The sequence below is a fragment of the Notamacropus eugenii genome, chromosome 1 (assembly GCF_028372415.1).
Source record: "Notamacropus eugenii isolate mMacEug1 chromosome 1, mMacEug1.pri_v2, whole genome shotgun sequence".
NCBI classification, from domain to species: domain Eukaryota; kingdom Metazoa; phylum Chordata; class Mammalia; order Diprotodontia; family Macropodidae; genus Notamacropus; species Notamacropus eugenii.
In genome coordinates, this window is record NC_092872.1 from 667,718,487 (window position 1) to 667,743,909 (window position 25,423).

Genomic DNA, 25,423 nt, shown 5'->3' on the forward strand with positions numbered 1-25,423 from the left:
AGAAGCTCTGCAAAACTCTCACATGTTAATTGACAGCTTCAGAACAACTTTCCCTATCTGATCCAAAACTTTAATTAGTCTCAGTGTTCTTCCAGTTTTTCCATGGACAGTGAGGTCATCTAGCTATACCAGATTTTCCAGATCATACATGTCTTCAATGGTTTGCTCAACCAGTTGTTGGAAAGTGCTTCTGAGATGCCTGAGACATATGTTCAAAGTGATGAGATTCTGCCCAGCAAATGAAAGAAACCTTCTCTTTGTCCTCCTTAGCAATAGGAATGTGATGGTATCCTTTGTGTAAATCCAAGAATGAGAACCACCGGCTAAGTAGCGACAGTTAAGGATATCTTAACTTGTTGGTACTTAACTTGTTGTGTTTGAAGTTCAGTAGGCTACACATATTCCTTCGTTTCTGTTTATCTTTTGTACCCTTACCATAGATGATGTATAAGGGCTATTAGACTCTATGATGACACTAGACTCACTGACCAGCAGTTCCGTGAGATGCTTTCTGAAATCTGACATTACAGAAAAAGGAATCTTTCTAGATTGTTCTCAGAACAATCAGGAGTCAATAAGTTTGATTTTGTAGGTTGCTCCAGGGCACATCTCATATCCCACTAATGAGGGAAGAACATGCTTATCCTTCTGCTGAGCTTCTGCCTTATCTGTTCCTTTCTGTCTTCTGGTACTTGGGAGTCATCAAAGTCCAAAAGCTTAGGATATACTTCTACATTTGAAGACCCAGTGCTCACATGATGTTCATTGTTACCACTTGTTTCTAGTTCCCTGTAGGCTTCTGCATAGACTGAGTTTATTGTCAAATATGTGTGTCTTTGCTCCAGTTTATTGGTTGCAGTCCCTTGTTAGTATTTTGAATAGGGTAGAACTGGTTCCATTGAGTGATGATACTTGAGTACAAAGTGATAGATCTAAATATACCAAAATCATAGAGTTTACCTTCCTGTTAGCACTAATAACTTTCATGAGAAGAGAAGGGAATAAGCATTTACATAGCACTTACTATGAGCCATACTTTTCCAAATATTTTCTCATGTCATTCTCACAACACCTGTGCGAGATAGGTGCTGTTATTATCCCTATTTTATAGTTGAGGAAACTGAGGCAGATAGAGGTTGAATGATTTATCCAGGGTCACACAGCTAATAAAATTCAGATTGGATTTGAACTTAGGCCTTCCTGTCTCCAGTCCCAATGTGCTCTCCACTGTGCCACCTAGCTGCCTCAAGAAAGACAAGAAACCTGCCTTCCTTGGGGAACATAAAGCTAATCTTGTTACGTCCCAAATATGGGTAGTGTTTGCCACAGTCCTCTAGATGTAGGTCCTTTCGTAGACTATAAAGGTACTTTCCTCAAATGTATCATATATTATGATTGGAATTTAATAGACACTTGGGATCCACTGTGCAGGACAGAAGTGCAGTTCATATCCTCAGTCTTTAATTTCTGCGAAGGGTCCTCAGAGTCCAAATGGAATAGCTTCATAAGAAATTGATGAAGGGCTGATTTTCCCTACTCTTGTGGTATGAGGTGACTTCCTCCACTCATTCTACCTTCTTTCCCCAGTACATAGCAGTCAATCCTTCCCCCATCACCTCTGGATTTTTTCTTGGGTGAAGGCATCAATTGTATTACCTTCTAGACCACAATAATAGCAAAGGATAGATCTGCTTCCCTAACTGTCTTACGCTGATATTCTCTTTTTCCTGCCTTTTCCTGGAAGACTCATTTTATCCACTCTTCCATATCTCATCTAAACCTTTGTAGACTTCAGCCTTTGATTCCATATTTACAGTGTGGCTCAATCCCTTTGTGTCTGTGGTTCACGTATGAGATGATACTAGGCCAGCCAAAGTTAAGTCCTTCTTTGCCAAGGCACTCTTTATCTTCATCACAGTTAGTGGCTGTCTCTACTTTGGAAGCTGTGGCCATGTAGATGTGTCTCAAGGCTAATGAGGGCTAAGTGCAGCACATGTACCATTCGTACTCCTACATATCAGTTGAAGTCAGACCATGTTGGCTTCCTCAGGTGGCTTTCTCTTCTCTGTAACAAAGAATCTACTCATACATAAAGTTATAAGGCTTTTCACCTCTGTGCTGAATAATGGAATTGAAAAATGTAATCCATGCTTCCCCTGGAATCTCATCCCCATTGTACTATATGTTTAGTTACCACACACGTACTTGTCTTCTAACTTGAGGTCATGTGGCCTATGGATTTTGCACAAATCCAAGAGCTATCTGTCCAAGACTCTCTATCAGTCTACTTCCTTTTGCCGATTCTGTTATTTGCTCATGTATCTGACATTGGGCAAATTCAAGCTTCCCATGATTATTCTCTTGGGAGAGGGAGATGGAGTGGCAGACAGTGGTTCCTGTACTGAAAAGATCCTGTAGTGTCTCTGGGGAAAGTCCCATTGGAGACAAAACTAAATATGGAAAAAACAAAAAATTAAAATAAGATTTTAAATGCCAGCAGGGAAGAGGAGGGGAAGGAATCAGTGAATTAGCACAAAGATATTTGAGACAAGAAAGAATAAATGAAACACAATATCTTCCAGACAGCATCAACAAAAGGTGGAATCAGTATGTATCTCTAGTTTATCTTGTCTTCTCTGTGGGGTTGAGACAAAATTCAGGTTACTGGAAGTGCTTGGGTAGAGAAGCAGCATTGTGTGCTACCATGTTTGTTTGTAGAGAGGCATTGAGAGGGGAAGTTGGGGAAAGAGCAGACTTTTCATAGAATTTTCCTCAGACCTTAAGGAGGTGGTATCAGCCTGAGTTTTCTGCCCTGAGATGCCTGTAGGTTTGATAATCCTCCTTAGTATCTCCCTTTCCTGCCACAGATTAGTCCTATTTTTTTCTGCTTTTGATCATCACCCCTGGGCTACTGGTTCTTTCTGGTCAAGTTCTGAATGTCCTCACTCCTCCCCTCTCACTACCAGACCCTCAAAATCTCTCTGGACTTCAAATCCCTATCATCTCATTTTGTACTGGTTTCTTATTGTATAGAAGGACCACAGGGCGTATGGTAGTTTCTTTAGTCCATCTGAATGGTCGATCTTCCTGTCAATTTAATTCTAGTTCACTTTTTCAGGATTTTTCACACAGAAAAATCTTTTCACACAATAAAGTCTTCACATAGACTTTCAAGTCCTTGATGGATTGGTTAACTGAGACTTACTCCTACCTTGTTAAGGAATAAGCATCTTATTACTACTTTAAAACTGAGTAAGTCAACTTGATTAATTCGGTCCATCAATACCTGACCCTTACACTTTTATGTTTTCTTATTTATGGAAAACTTGTGTTTGGTCAGGACATATGGGTAAAATGCTCTTGCTTATGAGAAATCCAAATAGAATCCATGTCTACTATACTCCAGGAACTTTAGCTTTCACTGAAAGTTTGTTATCTCCTGTCACTTTAAAGGGTCAAAATAAATTCCTAGATCACTTTATATACTAGCATTAATTATACAAACAAAGGTGTCAGCATTTACCCAAACTTTTTTGTTTTCGCATTTATCAGACATATAGACATACCTTGAATGTGAAGGGGGCAGTCAGGAAATTATGTGAGTAAGGTATGTCAATCGGGGGAAAAGAAGTGGAGAAACAGAGTTCTAGGTGTCATTCTGTCTCAGTTTCTTCCCTCACCTTAACTGAAGGAGGATTTTGTGAATTTCAGAGGATTTCTCATGCTCCCATTCCCATTCTAGCAATGTACCTAGATCAACTTTCCAAAGTGTTAGCTTTTGGAACCAAGATGTCTAGATAGAGCATTCATTAAACATTTAACTCTGTGCAAGGCACTGTGCTAAGCACTATGAATACAAATGAAAAATATAGTGCTTACCCTCAAGGAGCTTATATTCTAAAGACAACACATAAAAGGAAGCTGAAAAGGGATCCCTGAATGGGATAAAGAAGAGTTGGAAAAATTTGGAGAGTTAGAAGTAGAGCTAAAAGAGAAGTGAGCATGGGTGGTCTGGGCACTTCATGAAATGGTAGTCCTGAGCAGATATTCATCAGAGTAGAGGATTGTAAGCAGAGACATTTCTGGGGTGAGAAGGCTGCTGGTAAGGACGTTGAAAAGTCTGGAAAATTAGGAGTAGGCCATGGAGAGAAGTGAAGATGGGATAACGATTCAATGCTTCACAAAGAGTCCCCTAGAAAAGCTATACCATTCCCGAAGGGGGCATCTTGAGGACATTTACCAAAATGACTTCCAGGAACTGAGTTACCCCTTTAAGACTAAAGTCACTTTTCTCTAGACTCTGTAAGTATTTGTGGGAGAGTGTAACACAGACTTTTCAGGGGTGTACTTTACCAACTATTTTTACTCTACCACATTAGAAAATACCCCTTTCTAAAAGCTATTTTAGACTGACTGATTAATGGATATCAACTGTAATCATAGAAGGAAACACACTGGTGGGGGCTTTTAAGCTATATAACATTAGAAAGATACCTTCTTAACCCCTTGGGGTTAATTTTAGAATCCTAAGGGAATGTAGTAGTCTGACTTGGGGGACCCAACTAGTCAGTCAGTAATAGGAGGATTTTGGATAGTCACCTCAAAGAATGTGCTACACTGGCATCCAAAGATCAAACAATATCTTTTACCTTGCTCTTTATTCTCCCTCTTGTAAAGTTGGCAAGATGCTTCTTTTTCCTACAAATTAGAAGGCCAAAAAAAAAAAAAAAAACAAAAACCCATCACCAAACTAGTGAGGTCTGGGACAGAACTGGCCATTTATAAAGTCAGATGTCTCTTATGGCAGTGCTCTACACGGTAGATGAGAAGCTGAAGAGTTGCATAGAAAGTAAAAGAATTGCCTTGCTGTGGTAATGACCCAATTGAGATGAGATGATATAATCTTGTAGTGGACCCATTGACCTCAGTTGTATAGTTTCCTCTAGCTTTATTAAGCAGTACCAAAGTAGAAGGTGAAGAGATGGATGGTAGGATTGATGGCAGGGTTGTCATTTACCAAAGTGTGCATGTGGATAGGACAAGGGGGCAAAGGGATTTGAATATAGAGGATAGCATAATTTGAACTGGTTTACCAGATAGTCAAGATTAGGAAGGGAGGAAAATATAGTTAGAAGAGGAGTAATGACTTAGGAGAATCCTTAAGAGATGTTAGAATTGGAGATCCTGATGAGATTGTGGAGTGGTGGAATGATAGATAGAATAATGGATGCCTTCCACAGAAATGGCAAACTTAGAGAACAGAGGTGTAATTTGGGGGAAAGAAAGTGACTTCTGTGTTGGGCATGCTGAGATGACTATGAGATATATAGATGGAAATATATTGGAGAGGGATTATCTAATTTATGCCTTTTGGAGAAGGTTTAATCTTCTATTACTATAGTAAAGTAATGAGTTCCATCTCAGTGGTACTAGTGATGGGGTATTTATGTCTCTGGGTACCCATTATTAATATACTCTTTGCATTGGGATATACTGAGGTCATTAATATCATTACAGAAAATGATGCATAAAGTAGTGTGTTTGAATAAAAATATACCCTTTGGACAAATGTTTTAATGCATAAAATTGATGGAAGGAACACTGGAATAGAAATTAAGTAATGTGTTTTTGTTTCTCTTCTGCCACCAATTAGCTTTGTGACAATGGGCCTGTTCTATATCCTCTTTTTCAAAGTGCTTTGCCTATATTTTTGATTAAAGGGGCAATCCAGTTACTTAAAGAGGCCTATTCACTGAATGGGCATTATCTCCTTCAAAGTAAGAACCTGAAAAGACTTTAGCTGAAAAGGACCTGGGTCTCTCTCCCATGGTATCCTAGGCCATCTCCAGTAGTCCTGAAGAATATCTGGCCACTGGACCCAGATGGCCCTGGAGGAGAAACTGAGGCTGGTGACCTTGCACAGCCCTCCCTCCATCAAAGCAAAATTAACTGCAAGTCATGTCGTCACTTCCCTCGTCATAGTCTTTTTTGAGAACAAAAGACAAACGCAGCAACAACCTACATTATCTCGTTATGCTTATATGCGTATATATGTTATACCATCAAGGTAGGCAATACAAATGTTATTATTTCCATTTTACAGATTAAGAAACTGAGATTCAGAAATATATTGAGTAATTTTCCCAGAATTATATAGCTGGTAAGTGGATGAAGCAGTATTGGAATCCAGGTCTTCCTTATTCTAGATTCCTAACCTTTCCATCACACTATATAAACTTCTTTCTAGCTCCTAATTCTCTTCAATTCCTACGTGCCTGATAAGCCTTTTGACCAAGAAGCTAGAAGCAATGCTTTGCTCCTCTGTGTTTAAAACCTAACAGGGCTTTCTGTAATAGAAGACTTAGTACATCTTTGATAGTTTAAGAAACGTTGTAATTTCACTTTTTAGCTTTTCTTCTATGTTCGCATTTTAGCAGGATAAGAACACAATTTAAGGCAATTTCCTCTTTTAAAAGGTTGGAACCATTTGCATAAATACTATTAATGTTATTTACAAGTACAGTTACAATTCAATTACAACTGAAATTTTTCTTAAAACTTGGGACGCTCCTGACTAACAAGCAGCGGTTGTTTAAATCTAAGTTCATATTTGGATTCAGACACTTCCTAGGTGTGCGACCCTGGGCAAGTTACTCTGTGTCTTAGTTTCTTCATTTGCACATTAGGGATGAGGATAGCACCTACCTCCCAGGGTTATTGTGAGAATAAAATGAGATTAATTCTTGTAATATTTCTTAAAGCCTTGGAGTGTCATGTAAGTACTACCTATTATTATTACACAGCTAATTTAATAATTAATATTAGAAATATCAAATTTTTCTTTTTGAGGGAAAATGTGCTGTAGTTCTTAGAGATGTGTTTTCAATAATCTAGAGCTAGGTTTTTAGCTCTGTAGATTATGTACTTTGTTGTCATGGAAAACTGACTTCAGTTATGGTTGTTTTTTTCTTAGGGTCCAACAGACAGATTTTTGTAAATATTCTGATAATTGAAGTTGACATATAGACATGGTGCTAAAGCTGTTCTGACTTAAAAGTGGGTTGTATTTCAGCAATGAGTTAAAGCTTCTTTATTTCTAGTTTCCCTGATGTTTTTGCCACTAGAGGGATTTGTTTTGGTGAACCATAGGCACCAATGGGTTTCATTAACTTGGTTGTGTCCAGGTGTAAGCCTAGTCATTTTCAGTGCTTTCTTTCAGAATGTATAGTTCTTAGCCTCCAAACAACAAAAATTCCCTCATGTTTTGTGGTTAACTGGTTGAAGACATTATATTTGATATATCGGATAGAAAACCTTGGGCTCCTAATTGATTTTTCACAATAGCCGAAGGAAAGTAGAGAATGCAGTTTTATAGGGAATTTGATCTATAGTAATCTGAAGAGAGCAGGACGAAATAAATTGCATTTATTATGTAATGAGTTATTACATTACTATAGCTTATTATAGCTACATATGTAAAATCAAGAGGAGAGTTAATGCAATTCTTTAAATAATTCAGGCCCATAAATTTGTTATTGAGGAAATAAAGGGAATGATACATATTAGTTGTCTATATTGATCAAATTCACTGAGTAATTATTTTATTCTCCATTATGCCTAAACAGTGATCACCTTGGTATGCTTTATGCATAGCTCTTGTGGCTGCTGAAATTGCAGGAAAATTCATGGAATTAATATTTATTTGGATGGCAAATTTGGTTTCCTTACTGTTTGGCCTATGGAACCAATGAAGGACTTCCTTGCTAGGCATTAACGTGTTCTTCTAGGTAACCTACGCCTTTGGTTACTGCTCTCTATATGGAGATATTTACATTTTCTACACATTTATCAACTACAGTAGAGCTAAGCTGTGATTGAAATCTCAGACTAAAGATTTTGAATTTTCCCATTTTCTTTTCTCGTTATCAGAGAGGATAGGCAGAGAAAGGGCATTAAAAAAAAATCCAACATGATTTGTATTTCTCAAATAATTCCTCAGCCCCTTTGAACTTCCATGTAATCATCTTTAAAATAAGATCATTGCATTAGATGATGTCTAAGGTTCCTCACCAATCCAACTTTATATGATCGTCTGAACCCATGGTGTTATTATTAGGGTCTTGAGATTTTTCTGCCAACTCACAGCAATTGAGCCATTAAGCATCCTTGCTGAGTGACTCTGCCATGGCTTATGTATTATATATTTATATAATAATAAATAATATTATTTCTGAGAAGTATTTATTTGAGCAGGGTCCCAATGCATATGCACATTTTCTGCTATAGTCCTTTATTAATTCTTTCTGTTGTTATATCACATTCATTTCTGGATATGCTGCCTTCTACCACCAGATGAGATCAGATGTTGTATCACTTGGTTATCCTCAACAGCACATGTGTCATACTACTCCCATCCTTTCTCCATTGTATACTCCAACAGAGTAGGTGCTTCCATGCTTCTTCTGTGGGTCCAAGATTGGCCATGACAATGACTAGTTGGCATTTGAAATTTTTTTGCAGCTACCTCCCAGAGTCATTTTAAAGATCAAATGAGGTAACAATTTTAATGCACTTAGCACAGTGATATATATAAATGTTAGCTATTATTATTATTAAGCATTTTGTGTTATTTTTATTCAAATTATTGTGGTTAGTAAAAAAAGTATTTATTAAGTACTGTGCGCCAAATATAGTGCCACGTGCACTACAAAGAAAAACAAAAAAGCAATCCCTCCTCTCAAGGAGCTTATATCCTAACGGGGAAGACAATTTGTAAGCAGCTAGGTATATAAAAGGGGCATATAGAAAAAAGGAAGGTCATCTGAAAGGGGAAGGTATTATCAGCAGCTGGGGAGAGGGGAGAAGGGCAGGATTGGAAAAGGCTTTAATACAATACAGTAAACATTTATTAAGCACTTACTATGTGTGATCACTATGCCAAGAGCTGGAAATACACATAAGAAACAGATAATGCTTGACCTCAAGGAGTTTACAATCTAATGGGGGAAAACTTCACACAAAAGGAAGATGGCAATTTTGGGGGGGCGGGGTGGACAGAGGGAGTTGGAGTTGAAATCAAGCAGAACTGCAGATGGAAAGTGGAGTGAGCTGGAAGTCCAAATCCTGCCCTCAATCAAGTAAAGCTTTGGGAGAAGTTTCATGTTCCACCTTCTTGCAGAAGTTGGGGCTTGAGTTGCACCTAAATGAATCCAGGGAAACTAAAAAGTGGAGCATCCCAGGGTCAGGGTCAGGACATCCCAGACATGGGGAGCAGTCAGATGAAAGGATGCCTTTGTTCTGGCTCTCCCCTATGCCTGGAAGGTTCTCCCTGTTCATCTATATTTCTTCGAATTTCCGATTTCCTATAAGACTCAGCTCCAATGCCACTAAGAAAATTCTTACCACCAAATTTTCAAATAAATAACTATTATTTATTATTATACAATTATATACTGTATAAGCCACAGCCAAGTGACTCAGTAGGGACACTTAACTGCTCAAATGCTGTGATTTGGAAGAAAAATTTCAATACCCTTTGCCCTAAAAGCACAGAGATAGGAGATGAATCACCGTTTGAAGAACTAACTACAAGTAGGCCAGTATAATTGGATCATAAAGTAAAGGAAAGGAAATAAAGTGTGAGAAGGCTGGAAAGAGGGCCAACTAGGTGGTATAGTAGATAGAGAACTGGCCCCGAAGTTAGGAGGACCTGAGTTTAATCCGCCCTCAGACACTTACTAGCTGTGTGACCTTAGGCAAATCATTTACCCCTGATTGCCTCAAAAAAAAAAAAAAAGGACAAAAAAGAAGGCTTGAAAGATAGGAAGGAATTACATTATGAAGAAATCCAAACAAAGGATTTTATATTTGTTCCTGGAAGTGATGGAGAGCCAGCGGAGCTGGGGGCTGAGGTAGAATGTGACATGGTCTGACTTGTTTTAAAAATCACCTTGTTAGATGAGTGGAGGATGGACTGGAGTAGAAGTACTAAAAGAATGTTGGAAGTCATTAAAAATAAGAGAAATAAAATCAAAACATTTCTGAGGTTTGACCTAACACCCAATAAATTTACAAAGATGACAAAAGACCAGAGTAGTTGCTATTGAAGAGGTTGTGGAAAGATGGGCATACTAATGCATTATTAGTAGAGCTGCGAATAAATATAACTGCTCTAGAAAGCATTTTGAAAGTATACAAATAAAAGTACCCATACCCTGTGACTTAGAGATTCCACTGCTAAGAATGTAACCCAAGGAGGTTGTTGATAAAAAGAAAGCCTGAGAATACCCCAAAATATGTATGGCAGCAGTTTTTGTGATAGCAAAGAACTAGTAACACAGGCGATACCCAGCAATTACAGAATGGCTAAAACAATTGTGGTACACGAATGTGAAGGAAATATTACCATTCTGTAAGAAGCAACAAAAATGATGAAGACATAGAATCATGGAAAGGCTTACATGAACTGAAACAAAGTTAAGGAAATGGTACCAAGAAAACAATGTACATGACGACTGCAACAATATGAATGTGAAGAAGAATCATAGGTCAATAGAAAATGAATGCCTCAAAATTACAAAGAACAAGCTTATCCCCAAAGAAAAGATATGGGAAGACACCTACCCCTTACTCCTTTGCATCGGTGGGGATCTATCCAGTGAGAATATTGTGTATTGACACAATTTTTCATTGTAATGATGTTTTGTTGATTTTTTTTCTTCCTCTTCCCTCTTTTTTCTTTCAAAAAGGTCTTTGCTATATGGGATGACTTTGTACAAAGGGGAGTAGGGGAATTTATGTGAAGTGAAAATAAAACGTATCAGTAATTTTTTAAAAGACTATTTTAGCAATGCAGGCAAGAAATGATGAGGGCCTAAAATAAGGGGAATTTCTGATTCAAGAGAAGGGAAGAAATGTGAGAGATGTTGTGAAAGTAGAAATGAAAAGATTTGGTGAGAATGCTGGGAGAATGCCTGGCACATGGTAGGCACCAGATGTGACTTGAGTGGGAGTGAGGGCATTCAGGTTCTGAACCTGAATGACTGGAAAGATGGAGGTTCTCTCCAACGTGATAGGGAAGTTTGGGATGGGGAAAGATTTGGGAGGAAAGATAATGGGTTCTGTTTTAGACATTTGAGTGATAGGATAAAATCAATTTGAGATGTCAAAGAAGCAGTTGGAGATGCATTACTGGAGAGATTGGCCTAGATATATTGGAAATTATCTGCATAGAAAAGATAAATCAACTCATAGGACCTGAAGAGATCACCAAGTCAGAGCAAAAAGGGAAGAGGGGCCCAGGACAAGAGAGCACCCCAATTAGAGGGCATGTCATGGGTGAAGAATCGACAACAGCACTGAGGAAAAGTGATTAGACAGATAGGCAGGAGAGAGCAGTGCAATAAATTTCTGTTGTCGTTTTATTTGCCCTCTGTTCTCAAAGAGGAGCTTGACGTCAGGAAGGTGATGCCATGACTTGCAAGTGAATTGGATTTAAGTGCAACGTCACCAGCCTCCCTTTCTCCTCCAGAGCCATCTGGGTCCAGTGGCCAGACACAGATCAGGATGACTGGAGACAGCCCTGGATGCAGAGTGCTAAGAAAATGTAGAGATGAAAGGATGTGTTAGCGCTGACTTTCCCCTAAGCCTGGAAGGTTTTCCCTGTTCTTCATTTCTTGGAATTTCTGATTTTCTTTGAGACTCAGCTCAAATACCACCGAAGCTTTTGGCATTACAAAATAGTTCAGCAGTGGAAACTGCTAGGATTTTATCAGTGGATATAATGATAACGAAGGGATATTACCATCTATCTTGTTACTGTGCCCTAAGAATTATGAGATTCTTCCCAACCAACTTGGAAGTGAAGCCTTCCATGTGTTGTCTTCCCCATTAGAATGGGGAAAGACTGTCTTCCCATGAATATTGCCAGGGCTTGTCGTAGTACTTTACAGACTGTAAGCACTTAATAGATGCCTCATTCATATGTTTACATTCTAGAGACGACTTTGGATTCACACTCTTTCACCAGGTGTGGAAGCCTTCTTCTGGAAAGGTTACTTTCTAGCTACTCCATATGTATCTTATTTGTATCTATTTAGTTACATGTTTCCCATGCTAGGATAGGCTCCTTAAGGATGGGCTATTTTTGCCTCTTTTTGACAAGTTTCTTACTGGCTTCCAAATGGAGAGGTTGCATCAGCTGAGCAAGCTGGGCATAACACTCGCCCCCTCCAAACCCCTGTGAAAAAACTGCTGTCATTGGCAAATAGGCAGTGGTACATTTTGAACGCACTGTCCATGTCCCCCATCTGGAACAGTCAGCCCTCTGGGGTTTCTCTGGAGACATAAACATTATCCTTTTCACTTGCTTCCCCAGAGCCATACAGGAAAAGGGCTAAAAACAGTGTGTGTGTGTGTGTGTGTGTGTGTGTGTGTGTGTGTGTGTGTGTATGAGGATCTTGTATGGTCCCACATGGACAGGTGAAAATCACAACTGTACCCAAATACAGAGTTGTGCAGAGTCAACAAATAAGGAACATGTTACAAAGTTTATCAAAGATGACAGCTTGCTTAGTTCCTAGCAAATGACTGAAGTGGTGTTGAATGGGAGGAGGGGGAGAGAAAACGCAAAGAAAAGACTTCCTAATTTAGAAGGAAAGCGAATTGATTCAGAGCTTCCCAGACCATGTGGGACCTTGCCCTAAGGGAATTAGGACCTGGCATTGACTGAGCGTTAACCCCCTTGCTGTCAATTGAGAAACTAGGCTTGGTACCTACAAACTGCTCTCCATCCTAGGATTTAGGGTATTTCATTGTCTCCCCATTCTGCAGTTTGGCACTGTGAATCACCATCTCCTTGAGAGTAGTGAGTCTTGTTTGCTTGAATTATTATTTCTAGCACTTGGCACAGAGTCTGGCCCTTAGTAAGAGCTTAATAAATGCTCTATTTCTCTGTCTCTTTTCCCAAGTAAATATAATTTTACTTTGTTCTGGTAAAGAAAGCTATCTCAGCCATTTCTCTAAGTTTATTTCGTGAAAGATAAGAGAATTGAGAAGTAAATTTATGACTCTTTTAGAGGAAACAGTTTTATCAGATGTATTAAAGAGTTTGTTAGATTCTTTCCCTATAAATAGGGAAATAGGTTTCTAAAAAAAGACTAATTATTTTGTGTGGTTTATAGAGACTGGTGTCCTTACTTTATGGTCATGAAGAGTTAGAGATCTGTTTGGAAATTACCCATGTCGTTAGGAGTAAGGAGGATTTAGCTTTCCCTCTTTTAACAGTACTGTAATGATCCTCTTCAGTCCATGCTGGCTACTGACCATACTCTTCTAGGAAGCATTGTTTGAGAGGAGAGTAAGAAAAAGTTGGGGTTAGAGAACCCTCCTTTGTCCATCTGTGCTCAGATGTGTACCTAACTAGTGTCCTTTTGTGTTGAGAGGAAAAGGAGCTTGACTAATGTTAGATCATCCAAAATGAAGAAAATGTGACTTTTGTTTTGGGAAGGAAATGTAAATAATCCGCTAAATATCTTGATTATTTATAACCGCATATTCTTTGTACATTTCTGCGTGTCTCAAAGGAACACGAAGCTCTGAGGGCCTCTGCCAAATGCTATAAATTGGAATCTTAAATGTCTACAGCGTTTTAAAGATAATCTAAGTGATAGACAAAATGATTTGTGTTTCACAGATTCATAGGCTCATCAGACCAGAAATGACCCTAATTGACCATTCAGTCCATTTCCCTGCTTCTAAGAAAAGCAGTATTTCAATCACCCACTGGAAAGGTAGACTGGTTTGTTTATTTAAAATAACCATGGGAGGGAATTCTGTCCCCTTTGTCACCAAGTGTGATACAGTGAATTCATAAGCCTTATAATCAAGGGATTCTTCTGATATATAGCCTAAGGTGCTTCTGCTTCACTTTAAATACCTTTCATTCTATTTTATATTTGGTCCACTCATCCAAAGATTAAAAATGATCTGTCCCAGTGTTCATTTGTGTTTTTAAGTAATGCTTATATCCATGTTTGAAGGTTATTTTCGTGTTCCCAAACTAGTCTGACAGATGTTGAGAATGGCATCCCGTGATTTCCACATTCTACACTCTTACTTACATACTATGATATGAGACAGGATGGGGACCAGACCTGTGATTTCATTGGCATAGAGAACTTGTGGGTGAGAAAACTCCCTGTGCTAATGCAGGTCTGCACTTTCTCTCTAATTTATGTGCTTGGAGAGTTGCCCTTGCATTTCTAAGCACAGATGGGCAAAGCCTACAACTGTGACCCTTTCATATTTTCTCTTCAAACAGTACTGGAAAAATGAAATCCTCCTTACTCTCAGGCTCAGACCAGACAAGTGATTTCCAAACAGATTTCATCTAACTTATTGTTAGCTCTGAGAGGTTAAGTGATTAACATAGGGTCATCCACTCAGTAGGTTTCAGAGGTGGGACCTGAACCAGGTCTACCTGACTTTGAGGCTGGTTCCCTATACATTATGCCATTCTGCCTCTTTTTGTCACAGATAATATTATACCTGTTTTTTAATTATATCAGGAAATATGACACATGCAGGACGATCAGATTTACACACTCTCATTTTACAGGTGAAGAAACAGAGGATCAGAGAGATTAAATGATTTACTAAATGTCACAGAGGTAATAAACAGTAGAGCCTGAAACTGAATCCAGTTCTTCCATTTACTTTGTGGTCCATTCTGACCACAAGATACTCTTCAGTCCTGTGTCATTTTATATTTATTCAGTTCAGTTTTCCCTCTTTTCAGTGGCATTATATTAAACCTTGTCCTGTTTAAATCTTTCCATTTTTCAACTTATCATAGGATTTAGAGCTGGAAGAAAAGATATTTCAGTCCAGCACCTTCATTCTACAGATGAAGAAAATGAGGCTGAGATAGGTTGTAACTTCCTAAACTTTACATAGTTTTTAATTAAAAAACTAACATTTTAAACCTTGGTCTACCACAAAAATTTTGGATTTTAATCAGGTTCTCCATAACAGGCAGTTATAGTAAAACAGTTATTTTCAGGTTCCTGCCAGCTTTAAAGTTTCTACTTTTCTGGGTGGCATGATTTTCAACCACTTTTTTTGGTGGCGCACACCTTTCTGTTCACCGTACCCCTGATTCCATCTTAGATTCTCTGCTGGTTCTAGAGTCTTTGCAGCCCTCAGAAATACTTCTGAACAGGGAGTAAGTACAAGATAACTACCCTGATGAAATTTGGGCCAGTCTCAGAGGGCAGAGGGAAACTCCATCTACCTCTGTTCCCGATGCTAGGAAGCTTTTTTGACCTTCACTTGAGTGGAATAATTGAAGAGATTGTGTATAATAGATGATGATGAATTTGTAATGATGAAGCAAATGTGGAAATGCCCGATTGTATATCATGGTTAAGTCAAGTCAACAGCATTTATTAAGTGCATGCCTTCTGGTTCATCTCTTTCTATAAGCCCTTCATAGATCTACTCAACACATTGGAGAGCTTCCTCTGGGTCTTTTAATATTTAATGAATTCCAGTATAATACTTTAGTTGCCCATCTGTTCTCCTTTGCTATTGCTACGTGACACATCTTTCTTAACACCCTTGCTTTCACACGTACTCTTGTAAGAAGATTGCTGACTTTGACCTCCATGTCTCTATGTTTGGTAAGATCATCAATTAGTTTCTGGGTAGATCTTTCGACATCCTTGTTGTGACAAATTGTTTTACATTGCTGACCCTTCTCTATGACATTGAAGCGAACAGAATCAGTATCTTTACTTTTTAATTTTCTATTTTTGAAGCTGGTATAATTGAAATTTTCTATAAGCCATGAAAGTAATAAGTTCTCCATGTGCCTCAGGTTGTTAAAAAAAAATCCAACAGAACCAAAATATATTTATCTGTCTAACATCTCTTTTTATTTCTTTTTCTATTTGATCTAAAGACCAATAGTGGTTATATTTTCCACAGATGGAATCTTTTAAATTTTTTAGGTAGATCTTTTAGGCAGAAGAAAGAAGAATACTAAAAGTCATGGCTCTATCAAGAGAGGTTGAGTGTTGTTGAATACAGTGGGTGAGTCCAGTACCAGATATCCCAGCCAGATGTAATTCTTGCAGGTTCATTGATATTTGGAACTTAGGTATTGTCATGGATCCTGTATTACACATACTATCCTAAAAGTCTTACTACAGTTTTAAGTTTTAATAGCTTAAAAGTACAGTAAAAGTTTAGAACACCCTGTATAGTACTAGGAGGTTTAATAAGGAGCTTATTTCAGAGTTAATCTTATTTGACTTAGCATATTTCTAGGTATAAGTAATACTCGACTATCTTATTCTCATAGACTCTCCTATAGTATGCAATTCAAGATAAGGTTATCACCACCTTGGACTCTATTATCAGAAGTACCTAAAGGACTTCTTCCTAACCTTATGTCCCCATTGTGAGATCTCATTTAGCAATTTTGTGTCATCCACATTTCCCTCTTTCAGTCTTTCTACTCTGATTATCATTTTGGCTGCTGGTAGAAATAATTAAGCAAAAAATGTTCTGGCACTGGCTCTTTCACAAACATTCCTGTTGAATTCAATTCATTTCATAGAATCTTTGAGCTAGTAGAAGCTTTAGTGATCAAGGTCCCTCCTTTTACTTCCTAAGAGGGAAATAATATGCCCAAGGTTACACCAGAACTCAGGCTCCTGCCCTCCAGTTCAGTGCGCTATCCATTATGCTATTTTTAGCTGTTGAAGCAGCATGGTATTTTATGTTGTGAGATATGCAAATCCAACAGAACCATGTTGAACACCAGTATATGTGCCCAACCCTGTACTAGGTACACAAGAATGAGGAGAAAGAACTGGCCCAAAGCTTTGGATTTAGAAGCACTTGCTGTGGGATTCCATGATTCCTGACTTAGTGGCACCTCCTTCCCCTTACACTTTCCCCCAACCCCCCGCCCCATTGCATTCACCGTGGAGAAACAATGACTCAGTGTTATTTTTGTTAGAACCTTATGTTAGGAAGAAGACAGCTTGCTATACTTCAGGTTTCATGAATTTCTCATTATAGGAGCCTTGCAGGGCACAGAGCCTCAAATGGTCACATTTTTATTCATAGTCTCCACAGTCTGGTGAGGGTGGAATCTGGCAGGTGGACAAGCAGAGCTGGTGTCATCCCCAATTTCTTCACTACTATTTCCCCCTTTAGATTTTCTTTGCTACTAATTTGCAAGGTGATGGGGTGATGCAGGCTGTATAGTGGAGAAATTGTGAGTGGCAGGACACTTTTTCTTCTGGTTGAGGGTTTCACCAGGTTGAAGGCTATATATACCCTTATAGTTAGTAGCTCTCATCACCTTGATAGCCCAGGCTTTAAATTCTTTGGTAGTAAGAGATATCTTCACCATGGTCAGTGGCCTGTGCAAGTAGGTGAAGACCTCAGATGCTGAGTCTGACTCTCTGGCCCCTCATTGGTCAGGATCTGAAGGAGGAGCTATCTTGCTTTCCAGTGTTGTAGTTTTCTCCTTGGGAAGATCCCTGGAGTTGGAGAGAAGGGGATCTGTTGAATCTGAAGGGTTTAGTTCTGATAGAAGATTCCTCTACCCTTTTAGGGGCAGAGACAGCATTATGGGAAAGGCAAGGGCCATTTTGGAGGAGCCCACCTGGAATCTGGATGCATGGCTTGCAAGTTGAAACTAGATGGTATATACCAGTCAGGATATCTTTCAGGGTTACCCCAAAACAGTGCTCTCTAATATTGCTTCCTTGAAGAGGCCATACCATGAAGCCATCATCAGAAAGACATGCCATAGGAGGGCTTTTTTTCCAAGTCAAAAGGATGGGTTATGCCTATGACAAATGGCATGTATTTGTGGGATGATTGGCTCACACGAGGAATTTGTTTAGAGGTAACTAGGTCACGTGGACCTGAAGCTTCATTGTGCATAGTAAAGCCATGCTTTTAGGCAGATAGGTGGCACAGTAGATAGAGTGCCAGGTCTGGAATCAGTAAGATTCATCTTCATGAGTTCAAATCTCATTTCAGATATGTACTCGCTCTGTGACTTTGGGCAAGTCACTTAACCCTGTTTACCTCAGCTTCCTTATTGTGAAATGAGCTGGAGAAGGAAACAACAAATCACTCCAGTATCTTTGCCAAGAAAACCCCAAAATGGGGTCATGAAAAGTTGGACATGACTGAAAAACAACTGACCAACAAAAATACATGCTTTAACTAGCTGGGTTTACCAGCCCAGACTTAAAAAACAAAACCAAAAAACAACAATGATTTTTAATACTATTTCTTGGCATAGATTTCTGTTGACTTATCATTTCACTTTGCTTTGGCTCTAAATCTCTTCCTTATTGTATATCTGATGGAATCTTAGTCAATGATGATCAGTAATTCAGAGAATCTAGAGTTTTTAGCGGTAGAAGGGATCTCAATGGCCACACTCAGTATAACATTCATGACAAATGGTCATCCAGATTCTGCTTAAAGACCTCCAATGAGGCAGAGCCTCTACCCCCTAACGGCAGCCTGTACCACATTTGGATAGGCCTAATTTTCAGGAGTTTTTCCTACTATCAACACTAAATTTGACCCTTTGTAACTTCTACCTAGTGTGTCTCTTTCCACCCTCTGGGGCCAAAAAAAAAAAAAAAACAAAGAGGAATGATAGCCCTTCAAATATGTCTTCAGCTATGATGCCCTCCTTGAGTTTTCTCTTCTGTGGACCAAACATTCTTAGTTCCTTCAACTAATCATCACATGATGTGAAGCCCTTTACTCTCCTGTTTGCTGCCCTCCGGATGCTCTCTAGCCTTCAATGTTATTCTTATTCTGCGGCACTCAGACCTGACCACAAATGTGGTCTGACCAGAGTACAGAGGGCCTATCACTTCCTTATTACTGGCACTTGTGCTTCTCTAAATGCAACCCAAGGTGGCACTGGATAAGGAGTAAAGAACAGAAAAATCAGTGATTTCAATTTGAAAAAATTTTAATTTGTTTACAAGAAGTTGTAGTTTAGGTAAAATATAGCTTTATATAAAGCTTAGACCCTAGCTTCATGCAAAAACAGAGCCTAATGTATTGTATTGTTTATATGTTGCTCCAAGTTAATTGCGTATTGTTAAATAAGATCTTGCTTTTCAGAAATTATGGTACTGGCATCTAATTAACTTTAGTGGAAACGTTAAATTTTGTAAATAAATAAGGACTTAGTCACACTTAATGAATTCACATTTGTACTCTTTGTTTTGTCAGTTATTAAATTGTGGTGGATCTGATAAGGTTAGGGTTGTCTCTGTTTTTCGTGTTCTCTGGAAAAGTAAATGAATTAGCGTCGATGTTGTGCTATCTGAAAAAAAATCTGAATGTTATTAAAATGCTTAAAAATAAAATGATCAATTCTTTTTTGTGTTCTCTTGACAGGATAATTGAAGCCATCTGTATAGGGTGGTTCACTGCAGAGTGCATTGTGAGGTTCATCGTGTCCAAAAACAAGTGTGAGTTTGTCAAGAGACCCCTGAACATCATTGATTTACTGGCAATCACTCCCTATTACATCTCAGTGTTAATGACAGTCTTTACAGGAGAAAACTCTCAACTTCAGAGAGCCGGAGTCACCTTGAGAGTACTTAGGATGATGAGGATTTTTTGGGTAATTAAGCTTGCCCGTCATTTCATTGGCCTTCAGACACTTGGTTTGACTCTTAAACGTTGTTATAGAGAAATGGTTATGTTACTTGTCTTTATTTGTGTTGCCATGGCAATCTTTAGTGCACTTTCTCAGCTTCTTGAACATGGGCTGGACCTGGAAACATCTAACAAAGATTATGCCAGCATCCCTGCTGCCTGCTGGTGGGTGATTATCTCTATGACTACGGTTGGCTATGGCGATATGTATCCTATCACAGTGCCTGGAAGAATCCTTGGAGGAGTTTGTGTAGTGAGTGGAATTGTTCTGTTGGCATTACCCATAACTTTTATCTACCACAGCTTTGTGCAGTGTTACCATGAGCTCAAGTTTAGATCTGCTAGATATAGTAGGAGCCTCTCCACTGAATTCCTGAATTGACGTGTCGCTGCTCTCCTTCTGCCACTGCTTGCTACACGTTCGCTGATCGAAGAAACCATCAAGTCCTCCACAAGAGCCTCTTGCAGGATGATCTCTAGAAGACTGTCATCAGCATTGTCGGGTAATTGTAATACTGCCCAGCTGAGAAGGAGAATATTTCATTTATTAAGAAAGAAGTAGGATGGAACTTAAGGAAGAACAGTCATAGTGACTCTTAGAATGATGAGAGGAAGATTTCAGGACATTATTTAGACTTTATCCTCTTTGCCTTGAATAACTACAGATTTCAAAAAGCACATATTATTTAAATATTTAAAGGTCCTATTTTCCAAATGTGTTTCAATGCTTGTACTCAGAAAAAAAGTTTGGAATTTATAGTATTCTGGTTAGTGGAAAAAAAGCATTTCTATTTCCTGATGGTGTACAGTTTTTTTTGTTTTTTTTTTTTACATCATTGTCAGGAGTATCCCAGAAATATATACCGCATGCTAGAATGGCTCAATGCATACTAAAGAGATTTGGCTAAAAATTTTAAGCTGTTGAATGAGGCTATAAGCAAATAGGGATCATTTTTAACTCTTCAGCATCTGTCTCAATTTACTAGTTACATTTTGTTCTTATAATAATGCTCACTGTATATTATAGCTTTATTGAATTTGAATATTATATTCCTTTATTGTCCAGATGGAGTTTTCTTTTAATTGTTTCCTGATATATCTGTCCACATAAGTTATTTAAGGGCAAAACGAGCTTCCTGGATTACCCTCTCATTAGATCATATCCTAAAAAGTTGATAATATCAAAGGGTTTTTGCCCTAGTGGATATTGTAGCCCAGTGAAAAGAGTGCTGGAGCTGGAGTTAGGAGACCTGGGTTCTCATCCTGCCTTAGGCACTTATTAGTTGAGTGTTCATAGCTGGATCATCTGGGCTCTTGAAGCTTGAGTTTCCTCATCACTAAAATGGAGAGAATGACACATGTACCATTTAGCTTACAGGGTTGTTGTGAGGAAAGCACTTTGGAAATCTTCAAGCATCATAATGAGTTTTTAGATGTCTGCATAAGGCTTCGGTTCCAACACTGTAAATTCAATAGAGTTTGATCAGCAGTGAAAATGCAGTGGTACATTATTAGTAGGTACTCAGCTCTAGTTAAATACACATGTGCGCTTGCACACATACCCACACACGCACCCTATTGTGCTATTTTAGAAAATAACTTTCCAAACTTTATAATGAATGTAATTTCACATGAAGTGACATTAGCAGGTAGCCCTGAAGGCCAGTTAAGTAAGATGATGTTTCTGTACTGCCAAAATTTAAAATTTTTCTAGTCAGAACTTTTTATTCAGTTGTCTTAATGATTGATTTCTGTGTAATCCATTGAACTGCCTGTGAAATATGACTGATTCATTTAAGCAGCTGAAAAGTATCATTCTGTTCTTTTTATTTGATATTTTAAATGTATAAATAGGCACAAACATGTTGACTTCTGTCTGGTGAAAGATACTGATAAATATACTCATTGGCTTCACTAGTTTTTAGACCTAAGAAAGTAAAACTGAATATTGCTAAGTTAGTGATAAGTTTCTGTGCCTCAGTACAATAATACAGCTCTAAATCACTAGTTTGTTTTCCTAGTCATCACTCCCATCAAGAATCTTGGACTACAAATCACTAACAGTTAAACTAATGGAGACATTATTAATTTAAATGTGTGATAAGTAATATTAATTTTTTTGAAGTAGACAAAATAACTGACTCAGAATAATGACTTGGACATGAGGGTTTCACAGTAATTAAAGGGCACAGTAATTAAAAGTTACCAGTACTGTCCAGGGTGAAGGGATAGTTCCTGATTTTCTCTCACTACCCCTAACTGTAGCTTATCCCTAAAGCTATCTTTGAATCTAGAGAAAAGTCCTCAGACTAGTTCTATAGGAGTCATGTGATTTTTTTAACCCTGTCATCATCAATCCAATCTTTCTAGAATTACCACTGGTATGTTACACTTCTACCTCCAATCAAATATTCTGATTTGTTCCAGTTACTTTTATTTTGACTATACTTGGAGTAAGGTGCAAGAATTCATTTTGTCTTCTCTACTTGGAATGAAGACTTTAGGAATTTACATGTAAATTGATGGAAACTAAGCTAATTACAGCAAACCCTTATCAACTGGGGGAAAAAATCTGATCACCCTAAATTTAATTGGCACTAGAAACTTTTCATGTATGCATGTTATCTCTCCAGTAGGACTGTGAACTTCTTGGGGGCAAGGACATAATATCTGTCACATCTTGACCTCAAAAGTAATCTAGTCTTCTCTCCCTTCCTTTTACTGGTGAGAAAACTGAGGAAGGTTAAGTTACTTGCCAAGGTTGTCCAGGTAGGATTTGAGCCTTGATGTTGTGACTCTGGAGACAGTGTTCTTTCCACATTTCCACTGCCTTTCCTTTATTATCTTGCACAGAATTGTGCACAACTGATTGATCAAAAGAATTGTAAACAGACTAACACACTAACACATAAGTGCACAGTCCAGAGAGCAAGTGCTATCTGTAAACAAATCCCTCTTTCATCCCTTCGGCGAAGACAAACTTTACATCTGGCGCAATACCAGTTTAGATCAAAGTGCTCTGGAAAATTCAAGCAGCCGTTAATGAGAACCAAGATGCGAATTTGTTCATGTGCTTTCAGAACAGGTGCCCCAAAGTCTGCTCACATGAGCGCTGTAGCCTTTCAGTACAAAAGCTGATAGTTGCTTCTCCCAGGGAAGTACTTTCACTAAATGAAGTTCTCTCCCATTCAGCTAATTAAGGTTTAAAAACTTCTTTCTTAGTTGATCTTAAAGATGTTTATTCACCCTTTTTTTAAGGATGGAAAGAAATGTCTATGTAATATCTGTAGAGATACTAATGAGTCAGATGCTATACTAAATTAAAGAAGTGTGGCCCAATGGAAAGATTCTTGGGTTGTATCTATGTGTCAGGAAACCTGGGATCTAATTATCTTTAACCACTCACACACTTGGGTCACTGTTTACTCATCTGAAAAATGGGAATAAATTTTTAGGAAATTTCTTTTCCAATTCCATGTAAAAAATTAATATTCCTTTTAAAAAAAGATTGAGTTCCAAATTCACTTCCTCCCTGAGACAGCAAGTAATTTGATATAGGTTATATGTGTACAGTCATGCAAAACATATTTCCATATTAGTCATGTTATAAAAGAAAACACAGACCGAAAAAAAGGAAACCAAGAAAAATAAAGAAAGTTAAAAAAAACAAAGGTATGCTTCAAACTACATTCGGATTCCTTCAGTTCTTTCTCTGGGGATGGATAGAAGTTTTCATCATAAGTCCTTCAGAATTGTTTTAGATTATTGTTTTCATGTGAATACCAAGTCATTCGCAGTTGATCATTGTATGGTATTGTTGTACAATTGTACATATTGCTGTATGTTCTCCTGCTTCTGCTCACTTCACTTTGCATCAGTTCATGTAAGTCTTTCCAGGTTTTTCTAAAATCACACCTCTAATCATTTCTTATAGTGCAATAGTATTCCATCACAATCACATTCTACAACTTGTTCAGCCATTCCCCAATTGATGAATGTCCCCTCCATTCTAATTCTTTGCCACCACAAAAAACTGCCCAAAATATTTTTGTACATATAGGTTCTTTTTCTCTCCTTTTTTTCTCTTTTCCTTTTTTTCCTTTTTCCATTAGTGGTGCTAATGTTGGTCAAAGGGTATTCACAATTTTAAAGCCTTTTGGGCATAATTCCAAATTGCTCTCCAGAATGGTTAGATGAAGTCACAATTCCACAAACAACAATGGATTAGTATTCCAATTTTTCCATATCCTCTACAACATTTGTCATTTTTCTTTTCTATCCTATTAGTCAATCTGATAGGAGTGAAGTGGTACCACAGAGTTGCTTTAATTTGCATTTCTCTAATCAATAGTGATTTAGAACATTTTTTTCATATGACTATATATAGCTTTGATTTCTACATCTGAAAACTGCTTATTCATATTCTTTGACCATTTATCAATGAGAGAATGACATATTCTTATAAATTTGTCTCATTTCTCTATATTTCTGAGAAAGGAAACCTTTATCAGAGAAACTTGCTATAAAAATTTCCCCAAAGTTTTCTACTTTGCTTTAAATCTTGGCTGCATTGGTTTTGTTTGTGCAAAAACTTTTAAATTTGATGTAATCAAAATTATACATTTTATATCCGGTAATGCTCTCTGGCTCTTATTTGATCATAAATTCTTCCCTTATCCATAAATCAAGTAAACTATTCCATGCTTCCCTAATTTGCTTATGATATCATCCTTTATGTCTAAATCATGTGCCCATTTTGACCTTATCTTGGTATATGATGTGAGATGTTGATCTATACCTTATTTCTGCCAAATTTCTTTCCAGTTTTCCCAGCATTTTTTGTCATCTAATGAGTTCTTGTCTTAAAAGTTTGGATCTTTGGGTTCCAAAGATCTAAAAAACTAGATTACTATGGCCATTTATTACTGTGTATTGTGTAACTAATCTGTTCCAATGATCTATCACTCTGTTTCTTAGCCAGTACCAGGAAATATTTTAAAAGTAGATGTGAAAGTTCTATAAAACCTCGGTTAAAAGGATTCTAATTACGCTACTATAATTATACTACACTTTGCTAGAAGCTCTAACAGTCTCTTGTCTACATCCATAAACTCCTTTGCTTCTACAAAGGTAGAAATACTTTCCATTTCTTAGTAGCAGGAATAGCATTCTAAGCTTGTCACCCAGGTATCCTGCCAAGATTGTCTGCCATTCGTTGGTCTGCTGAAGCCGAGGAGTCAAAAAATAGAAAACAAATAAAGAAAACAAACAAACAAAACTAGGGCACTATTTCCATGATGTTGAGAAGCATAAAACAGATGGAAACATCAGGAACATCTTTGTACACTTCTGTCCCCCAAGGTGTTGAAGGAGGGAAGGAGACGATAAAAGGGAGGAATGAAGGAAGTCATGGAACACTGCACGCTGTAAGGCATAGATGAACTTCAGAGACAGGTTGGCTCAGCAGGAGGACCAGGTTTGCTTTCATTAAACACAGTAAGAAAGAAAGGGTTTCCTATGAGTAAATCAATAAACATTTAAGTACCTAGTATATGCCAAGCACCGTGCTAAGCACTTGGGCTACAAAAAGAGGCAAAAGACAATTCCTGCTCTCAAGGAGCTTACAAATCTAATGAGGAAGACAACATAAAAAGAAATATATCCAAAGCTGGTTTACATACAGGATAAAGAGGAAATAATTAAC

The 25,423-nt window shown here is 38.0% G+C and overlaps 1 protein-coding gene across 2 annotated transcripts in view; it reads left to right on the top strand.

Moving 5' to 3' along the window:
* The window catches only part of KCNG3 (potassium voltage-gated channel modifier subfamily G member 3), a 47,319-nt gene extending 22,696 nt beyond the window's left edge, over positions 1 to 24,623 (top strand). For both annotated transcript variants that reach the window (XM_072635759.1, XM_072635760.1), the window contains exon 2: positions 19,456 to 24,623. In XM_072635759.1, coding sequence (XP_072491860.1) covers positions 19,456 to 20,101 — 646 coding nt within the window. In that variant the 3' untranslated portion in view covers positions 20,102 to 24,623. The remainder of the gene's footprint in view (positions 1 to 19,455) is intronic.
* Positions 24,624 to 25,423: the final 800 nt, after the last annotated feature.